We start from the raw sequence: 9,969 nt of genomic DNA, 5'->3' as shown, positions 1-9,969 counted from the left end.
TGGTTAAACTGATTGTGATTAATGCTGTATTAACTCATCTTACTGGAGGACCCCCTGGAACCTCCTCAGGGACCCCTGGGAGTCCCCGGACCACACTTTGACAACCACTGGCCTACATGGTAAATCAAAGCATTGATCTTTCTGACACACTGTGTGTGTGTGTGTGTGTGTGTGTGTGTGTGTGTGTGTGTGTGTGTGTGTGTGTGTGTGTGTGTGTGTGTGTGTGTGTGTCACAGAAGATATATTGTATTAATATACTTGTGAGGACCTTAATGTTCTCACAAGTAGAATATTGTCACCTTAAACGAATGGCCTAAGACTAAGTCATAGCACTGAATTACAAATGCATTTGAGTCTCCATCCGAAATCAATGGGGGCAAATGTATCAAATTATTGTCCAAATGACTTTTCCATGGGGCGGGTAATCGATAGAAAAAAATCGAAAAAAAAGTCATTTTGGGGATGAACTATACCGTTAACCTACATAAGCAAGATCATGTGGTAAGGATCATAGCTGTTAGGTCCCTCCTGTTTGGTTGGTTTTTCTCCAGTGTGAACTCTCTGATGATGTTCCAAAAAACCTAAAGTATTAAAGCCCTTTTCACATTCATTGCAGTGAAAGGGCATCTCTCCTGTATGGGTTCGCAGATGAAATTTTAAATTCTTATGCTCTCTAAAACGCATCTCACACAATTCACAACTAAAGGGCTTCTCTCCTGTATGGATTTTGTAATGTCTCTCCAAGTTCTGGGCAATGCTGAAACATTTTCCACATTGGTCACAGTGATGGGGCTTTTCTCCGGTGTGAATTCTGACGTGTCTCTGTAAGTTCTGGGCACCAGTGAAGCTTTTCCCACATTGTTCACAGTGATAGGGCTTTTCTCCAGTATGAATCCTGCTGTGTCTCTCTAAGTTATGGGCAAGAGTGAAACTTTTCCCACATTGGTCACAGGGATACCGCTTCTCTCCAGTGTGAATTCGGTGGTGTGCTGTTAAGGTCTTTAAACGACTGAAACTTTGTCCACACTGGTCACAATGGTAGGGCTTCTCTCCTGTATGAATTCTCTGGTGAAGTTTCAGTGCACTGGGAGTGCTGAACCTATTCCCACACAGGTCACAGTATGCGTTTTTCTTCACTGGTAGTTGTGCAGTGAAGTTATCTGGGAAGGAGAATAATGTGAGATGTTGAAATAGCAGGCAAGCTGTTTTCTATTGCAAACTAACCATGCATTAAGTCTAAAAGAAAATCACACAACTAAATCATTTTTTTTCACTGAATCCCTCTAAACAAAAATTCAGTTCACAGTTTTTCATGTTCACCTATTTTTGCTGAATGTTTGTCTATAGAGGGTTTGCCCATGCATAAAGTGAAAAAGTGAGTGACAAAGTGAGTTTAATGTTGTTTAATGCAATCAGATAGGACTTTTCTGTTTGGATGCATGGGCTGTCAGAAAGTAGTTTTTTTGCCACTCAGTAGGCATTCCCGCACAACTTCCGGGTATGATGATGATGTCACGCGCATACCCTCTATTATGGCATGCCCAGAACAGGGACGCTAGGGTTCATGGCACTTTTTCTCGGCTTGTGCAAATCATATACAAATGATGCATCGATAGCCTTATCACCGTTATCCCTGGACACTGGTGACGGTGCCACTAACATATGTAAAGATATCGTGATATTTCTTTTCCCATATTAATCATATGGAAACATTAATACAGTGGCAGAAGTGAATAAAAGAAAGAGAAAGAGAATGAAACTTACTGAGTTCCAGGGGTTCTTCAGGTTCCTCTTTAATAGGAACCGTCCAGTCTGGAGATGGAGAGCTCATCTTCACCTGCAGGCTGGACTCCACACATTGGTCTGGAATGAAGGAATGGAAGAAGGACTTTCATGATGAGGACTATGATTTGACATGAGTTGTACATGAAGGTTCACCACACCAGAATAAAGGCATTCAAGTTGAAAATGTGTGATATTGAAAAAAGGAATTAAGTCTTCACTTATTTCCAACCTGACCTTCGTGTAATGTGTCCTCACTAATTTCGTTTTGACATACCACGTCTACTCACTGTGCCTCAAGGGTGGGATGTGTACTATAGATAAAGAAAGCTAGATACCGCATTGGCCGCTGCAGTTCATTGGAGCGACCTGTAAAAAAGTCCAGGCGGAAGTGGTCAATTCAAAAGGAGCTTTATTGGAATGTTTACATTGCCAGAGCAAGCGTCCCTGATCATGCGCAGCTCAGCTGTTCTTGAGGGCTGCGTTCGAAAAGACCCACCCCCACCTGCCTCTGATTGGCCAAGCGAACTTCAGTTTCTGTGATGCACGCAGAAGCGTGCTTCTGAATTCCTCCTGGATTCTTTTTTTACAGGCGCCCCAAAGCCGAAGGAGGCGTCTACCTTTCTATGTCTATGCTGTGTACAGTTCCAAAACCTACCTATGACATCCATCAATGGGGATTTCAAGCTATTGAGAATTACAGCCAGAAAGCCAGACAGAGAAAGCCCTACATTCCCAGGAAGAGAAATGACATTTACTGAGGTCCACATCATCTTCGGTTTCCTGTTTAGGTTCCTGTTTAATAGAAGCCGTCCTGACTGGCACTGGAGAACTCATCTTCACCTGCAGGCTGGACTCCAAAGGCTGGTCTGGAATGGAATAAGGACTGTAATAAGGACTTTGATTTGACTTGGGTTGTAGACAGACTTTATCAAAGCTAGATGACATTACATTTGCATTACATGAGGCAGTGGCTCAGGGGTAGAGTTGCCGTCTTAGAACACAGAGGGTTCCCCGAAGGGTTCCCAGTTTGATCCCGGGCTCCCCCAGAGTTAGTGTCGAATAGTCCTTGAGCAAGAATCTGAACCCATAGTTGCTCCCGGTGAGCAGGTTAGTGCCTCGCATGGTTTCCTCTGCCATCTGTGTATGAATGTGTGTGTGTGTATGTGCATTCAATCTCGGTAAAGTGCCTTGGGATAACGGCACTATATGAATGTACAATTTACCATTATCATCCCTAACCAAACTCAAACTTTCTTTTTTTTTTTTTTATATTTATTTTTGTACTTTTTTGGAGGCTTTTTTTTTGGAGGCTTGTTGTGCTGTCAGGCTACATTGAAACCGATGCGCCTGCAGGCATCCTCTGCCCCTCTATGTGTTCTCTGTAAATATACCCTTTGATGCTACTGGGTTTTTTACCTACATGTATGGTATTGTATTATGTATTATTACTGTAGTAGTACAATGGACTACAATGCAAACAAGACCTCAGTTCTTCGTGTTGTGCTTTTTGCATAACCTTTGACTGCACTACCTGTAATGTTAACATACTTGTTCGCGATATCATTTCTGTAATAATCATACCGAAACATTCATACAGTGGCGGCCCTACAACAGAACTGAGAGAGAGAGAGAGAGAGAGAGAGAGAGAGAGAGAGAGAGAGAGAGAGAGAGAGAGAGAGAGAGAGAGAGAGAGAGAGAATGAAACGTACTGAGGTCCAGGTGTTCTTCAGGTTCCTGTTTAATAGAAACAGTCCAGTCTGGAGATGGAGAGTTCATCTTCACCTGCAGGATGGACTCCATGCACTGGTCTGGAATGAAGGAGTAGAAAAATGACTTTGGAATTTGGAAAAGGAATTTGAGTTGTCAATGATGAGGGTCGATGGAGTATGTAACAAGCATGGCCAGCGGGCTTGTGCTGGTAACAACAACAACATTTATTGTGTGCTGGCTGTTTTCTTTTCTCAATTTCATGATAATGTTGATCTCTGCACCATGAGACCTTGGTTTAATCTGGAGTGTTCCGCAGACATTCTGCTTGGCGGTGCATTCTCGGCTTGTGCATGCGGCCAAAGAGTCACAGACCAAACCGGGTCTGGAGAGGGAGCGCATGCTTCACATTACATGGAAAAGCCTTCCCCCTGCGGTTGTTGGTGACATGACATCAAGTAGTTTAAATGCCTTTAGGAAGAGGCTGAACAGACACCTCCTCAGTATGTGACTGTAATCACATGAAGCTCAAGGACATTTAATCATCAAGCATTCAGTTTATTATTATATTATACCCCTAACTAGAGTAGCTGCAGATCAGTGATAGGTTCGCTTTATTCATTTAAAATAAATAGAAAATCGCTACGCTTCCTGACAGTTCTCACGCATTCACCTTCACTGATTATATTATGAACATCGCTGTAAATGTGTGCGGTTATCTCCTGCATTATAAGTGCTACTTTTCTTGAATCATTTATTTATGCGCAACCCCGTGCCCTGAATGCTATGTAAAATATGCAGCTATAGATTTCTTTGCGACACACATTTCAGCCGGTATTGTTTTATTCAGGTGGAAGAAAAACAACACAGCCTTTCACCACTGGATCGCACTACAGAACGTACACTTTGTTACATTTAATGTTTTCTTTGTTTTGTTTTGTTTTTTGTCATAACGCAACATATGAGGAATTATTGTAGTGCAGGTAATTGCAACAACCACCAATCTTGTGCAAAATGAAAACGGGATGACCAATATATATTCTAAACTTTCCGTGATTCTACCAATAACAATCCTATCATTTGAGACACACATTCGAGTTTTTTCCGAGCCAAACAAGGGAATCATGTGACAATGATCCGCTTTGCCCTATTCGCTCATACTAGGACATGACGTAGCCTATGTGTGGTCAGAAGAATAGTCAGTGGAAGCCACTAAAAACAAACGATAAACAGAATATACCTATCCTGTACAACTTTACAACAGGTTTCAGCATCGGATCGAGCACGGCACATCCATGGTCCATATCTCGCTGTTCCTCTGACAACTTCTGTGGAGGCAATCTCTTGTGATACCGTGGACCTCTGTGGTGTCCTGTGGAAAACACCAGAAGAAACATCTTACAATGTGTTTTTACCTTAGTAAAAGTCTAAAGGCCTGTCCATACTTTGACCGAAACCGCCGTTTTCGGTCAAAAGGTCCTTTTCAACTATAAAATGTAATTCCTCGAAAGTTCTGGAATGCTTTTTCTCCGAACAATAGTTCTGAAAATCGAGATGTTGTCACTCGCCGAAATCAGGTTCGGTGAAACGGCAAACGTGATTGGTCGGTTGGATCACGTGTGTGTCTCCGACCCCCCCGTGGCCGAGAGAAAGACAGCTGCTGATCGACAGATCTCTCTCTCTTTTTCTCTCTCCATCTCTCCCTCCCTCCCCCTCTCTCTCTCCCTCCCTCCCCCTCTCTCTCTCACTCACACACATACATGCACACGCGCGCGCACGCAGACACACTTGTCATACCGTCCACATCCATCCGCCCAGGTTGTATCATGATTGCTTGCGATGGGAATTAAAACTCAATACGGGTTTGTTTTATATCAGCAGCCAGAAATAGTCTTGAAAGAAATACATCTTGCTGTCTGCTGTCGCCTGTCGGTGACCATTACACTATCCTATGCACTCCATAGAAATCAAAGTAATACAGATTAGAGCTATTGGAATCATCTCTCTCTCTCTCTCTCTCTCTCTCTCTCTCTCTCTCTCTCTCTCTCTCTCTCTCTCTCTCTCTCTAATTAATTGAATAGCCGATCTACATGCTCACATTGCAAGGTGTTGTGAGCATGTAGATCTGCTATTTTCACAATAGAACCATGTTATACAGAATGTATGCCTCAACTCTTAATGCTTGTCAGGGTGGGGGGGGGGGGGGTCCCCAGTTAAAATATGCATTGCACTTGCATAGTGCAATGCATTGCAACTATCTGTATTGATGTGATTACTATGGAGTGCATAGCCGTGTGTAATGGTCACCGTTTGACAGGTAACACCTGTCACAATCAATATAATATTTAAATGACAAAGGGATAATATGCAAACATGGACAGTCTGACAGCAGAATTGAGCGTAGACATACAGATTAGAGCTTTGGAATCAGGTGCGTCCAAATAATAATTAATTAATTGATACGTGCACTGTGCAAATAGGTCATGAGTCATGATGTCCCGAATGATATACATCATAGCATTTGATTTTGAATATTATCATAGGCCTACTGCTGCTATGCTTTATGGTGAAAAAGGTTTGTAAAATATAGATAGGATATGCAGCAAAATTGTTCTGGAGGAAGGCGCGCAGATCAACCCCGCAAACATAAACTTTCTGTGTCTGGTTCTGGTGCGCTCTCCTCTGCTCTATGCCAAATTATGTCTGTCTGTCTGTCTACCTGTCTGACACACAGACAGACATGTGGCAGCCCGGCCAGTGCGCTGCATCGCGTGTCATCATTACACTCGACTTAACATTTTAAACCAGGCAAAATGGATTTGGGATTGATGTAGGCTTAAGCGAAGGAGTGCCGACACTAAATAAACCGTGACTGACAGGGACAGTAGGACCGTCTGTTCCGTCTTTGCTGCCTGTATCAACGCGAGTGAGTGGTGCGCTCTGCAGAGGCGTCAATTGGGTATGGCAAGCTATGGCAGCTGCCATACCTTGGCTACAGGGGGACATAATAAAATGTACTTTTCATCGTGCCTGTTGCTAAGGTATGGCAACATGACTGGTACCAGTCATGTTGCCATACCTTAGCTTTTTCTGAACTGACGCCACTGGCGCTCTTAGCTGCCCAGTCTGTGCGCTGCATGCGCCTCAAAGAGTGGACGCATCAGAGAGAAATAACATTGTGCTTTAGGAGGACCGGGCTGTGGACTGCCCTGTGCAAAGCCCTAATGATTCCAATAGTTCTAACTTCTATCTGTATTAATGTGATTTCTATGGAGTGGCAGTGCATAGGATAGCCGTCACTGTTGTTTGACAGGTAACACCACTGGCATGCAAACATGGACAGTCTGAGGGTAGGCGAAATGGCTCTTCAACAGCGGTGAATCGACCAGACAGGCCTGGTGAAAAGTCTCTCCTCCACGGCGAAAGTGCCACGCGAAAAGACCAAATGTGTTGTGGCGAAAATGTTATTGAGGGTAGGCGAAATGGCTCTTCAACAGCGGTGAATCGACCAGACAGGCCTGGTGAAAAGTCTCTCCTCCACGGCGAAAGTGCCACGCGAAAAGACCAAATGTGTTGTGGCGAAAATGTTATGGGCGAAGAGGCTGGTGACCGCGGCCCTTTGGTTCACTCTGACCGGCCCCTTAGGGTTAATGGCAAATTACAAAATATTTTTTTTTATTTTATTTAACTCATGCATGGACTAAAGCTGCATTTCTTTTATTTTTAAGTTTTTTATTCACGTACATATGGACGCAATGCATACATCAGCACGTGTGTGTGATCATTGGATGTCTCAATAACAAGCAGGTGGTCAGACTGGTCACAAGTCAAGACGACCTGCCTTACCTTACCAATCAAAAATGGCTAAAGTGGCAAAATAAAAGTCAATGCTGAATGGCGTGTTTTCAACAAAAATTGGACTGCTAAGTATTTATTTACTGAAGTCGGAGGTAAAGCTGTGTGTTTTGTTTGCGGGGAGCACTGCCTTTTTACGACCCTCCACAATAATTTCTGTTGTTCATGTGGCCCCATGGAAAAGAGTATTGCCCGCCCCCGGTATAGAGGGTATCTGCACATTTTTAAGTGACTTTTTAATACCTCTAAAATGACAAATGAAACATTAACCAAATTGTCAAACATCAGAGGCAGAAATCGTGAAAATAGCCAATCTATAAGCTAACGCGAGGCGTTGTGAGCTTGTTCAGCGTTGATTCAGCACAGCAGGCAAATAACACTGGCTGACTGAGCCATGTACACAGTTTCTCACACACACACACACACACACACACACACACACACACACACACACACACACACACACACACACACACACACACACACACACACACACTATTTACACCACTTGTTGGGACATCACATAGACTTCCATTCATAGTTATGCAAGTCCTGTGGCCTTACCCTAACCCCTATCCCTAAACCTAACCCCTAACCGTACTATTTTGTCCCCACAACCCACACTGTCAGAGGTCCCCTGCAGGTGACTGTGTGAACATGCGTTTAGTCCCCATAAGTATAAATAGACAAACACACACACGCACACGCACACACACACACACACACACACACACACACACACACACACACACACACACACACACCAGACCAACAACAACAAGCCTTGGATTCAAGACGGCCATATATCTATTTCTTGCTAGGACTAGCGTAAGCAGCTATGCTAACACATTATCTCCCAAAGTAGTTATAACTAGATAGTATAAGATAACTATAGTTATCTTATACTATTGTGTGAGCCACAATATAGGCCTAAACGTTGTTATGTAGTGACATAGTAACAAGTGAAAACAACAAGCAGAAAGAAGAGGAATCTGACTGTTTCTGTTACCTGAATCCTGGAATAATGAGAACGTTCAACAACAGCTGCTGTCGTGACTGTTCTCTATTGCACTAACCTCGCCCACCAGGCTTGCACTGCACTGCAGCGGTGTCAGTTCAGAAAAAGCTAAGGTATGGCAACATGACTGGAGTATTGCACGCGCGCGGCGTGCGCCCTCGCGTGCGTGCAAGACACCAGTCATACCTTAGCAACAGGCACGATTACAGTACATTTTATTATTTCCCCCCTGTAGCCAAGGTATGGCAGCTGCCATAGCTTGCCAAGTTGCCATACCCAATTGACGCCTCTGCTGCACTGGTTCCCAAACACTGGGTCGGGACCCATTTGTGGGTCGCGGACACATTTGTATGGGTCCCTTTATTTTTATTTTATTTAATTTTATTGTTTTCTACATTTTGTTTTTAATTGTTATTATTGCAAAAACAACAACCTGTAGATCAGCTTGAGAGAGAGAGAGAGTGTCTAATCTAATGGAATCATTCACGTTGTCTTGTTTATGTAAAGCGACTTTGGGTAAAGCACTATATAAATCTGATTATTATGTTATTATTGTTTACATATTTATTACTGTATCAAATGATCTCGGTACATAATACTGTAGGCCAGCTACATGATATTAAGCAAATTGCAACTACCTTTAATTAGCCTACATCACATTTGCATAAATTGCATAAACAGTTTGCGTACAAAATAAGGCTTTGTTTATTGTGGGCATTAATTTAATGAGACGTATGTTAGGAAAGTGCGTCATCTTGTGGCAAAGCAGAGGTAATAATAATACACGTTCCTATGGAGATAGTTTGTTCCAGTGTAATAATTTCAGCAAATAACAAACTAACACACTTCTACACGTGTTTAATAATTATTTAGCATAACGTTAGGACGGAGGTTACGCGCACACCAATTAGTGAATGGATAGGCTATTTACAACTCTGACAACTTAAGTATATAAAGTGTATTTTCCTGCAAGACTGACGCGCTGGCTTAGCTCAGTGGTTACTTCATTCAAACAAACATTGTTGTTACGAATCTACATCTCCTGTCACCATGCGGTGCAAAAGCCCTAATGATTCCAATAGTTCTAACTTCTATCTGTATTAATGTGATTTCTATGGAGTGGCAGTGCATAGGATAGCCGTCACTGTTGTTTGACAGGTAACACCACTGGCATGCAAACATGGACAGTCTGAGGGTAGGCGAAATGGCTCTTCAACAGCGGTGAATCGACCAGACAGGCCTGGTGAAAAGTCTCTCCTCCACGGCGAAAGTGCCACGCGAAAAGACCAAATGTGTTGTGGCGAAAATGTTATTGAGGGTAGGCGAAATGGCTCTTCAACAGCGGTGAATCGACCAGACAGGCCTGGTGAAAAGTCTCTCCTCCACGGCGAAAGTGCCACGCGAAAAGACCAAATGTGTTGTGGCGAAAATGTTATGGGCGAAGAGGCTGGTGACCGCGGCCCTTTGGTTCACTCTGACCGGCCCCTTAGGGTTAATGGCAAATTACAAAATATTTTTTTTTATTTTATTTAACTCATGCATGGACTAAAGCTGCATTTCTTTTATTTTTAAGTTTTTTATTCACGTACATATGGACGCAATGC

General features: G+C 43.1%; 1 protein-coding gene across 1 annotated transcript; it reads right to left on the bottom strand.

Annotated features, from left to right (window-relative positions):
- Positions 1-273: 273 nt before the first annotated feature.
- On the bottom strand, positions 274-8,398 carry LOC308293914 (uncharacterized protein). The gene is made up of 6 exons (XM_080736575.1): positions 8,357-8,398; positions 4,733-4,864; positions 3,495-3,593; positions 2,541-2,651; positions 1,765-1,863; positions 274-1,160 (listed from the first exon to the last, which is right to left on the bottom strand). The coding sequence occupies exons 2-6, from the start codon at positions 4,794-4,796 to the stop codon at positions 481-483; spliced, it is 1,053 nt and encodes a 350-aa protein (XP_080592701.1). The 5' UTR covers positions 4,797-4,864; positions 8,357-8,398; the 3' UTR covers positions 274-480.
- Between the last annotated feature and the right edge of the window lie 1,571 nt (positions 8,399-9,969).

This window comes from Nannobrachium achirus, assembly GCF_963921795.1.
Source record: "Nannobrachium achirus genome assembly, chromosome: 11".
Taxonomy (NCBI): Eukaryota; Metazoa; Chordata; class Actinopteri; order Myctophiformes; family Myctophidae; genus Nannobrachium; species Nannobrachium achirus.
The sequence above is the reverse complement of the archived record's forward strand: the minus strand, read 5'-3'. Positions and strand labels throughout refer to the sequence as shown.

Bases quoted from the DNA above. Each gene is read 5' to 3' on its own strand.
- LOC308293914 (XM_080736575.1), bottom strand. From the start codon at position 4,796: ATGGACCATGGATGTGCCGTGCTCGATCCGATGCTGAAACCTGTTGTA. The intron at 3,594-4,732 runs GTATATTCTGTT...CCTTCATTCCAG, and splicing joins TGTAAAGTTGTACAGGATAG to ACCAGTGCATGGAGTCCATC. The intron at 2,652-3,494 runs GTACGTTTCATT...ATTCCATTCCAG, and splicing joins TGAAGAACACCTGGACCTCA to ACCAGCCTTTGGAGTCCAGC.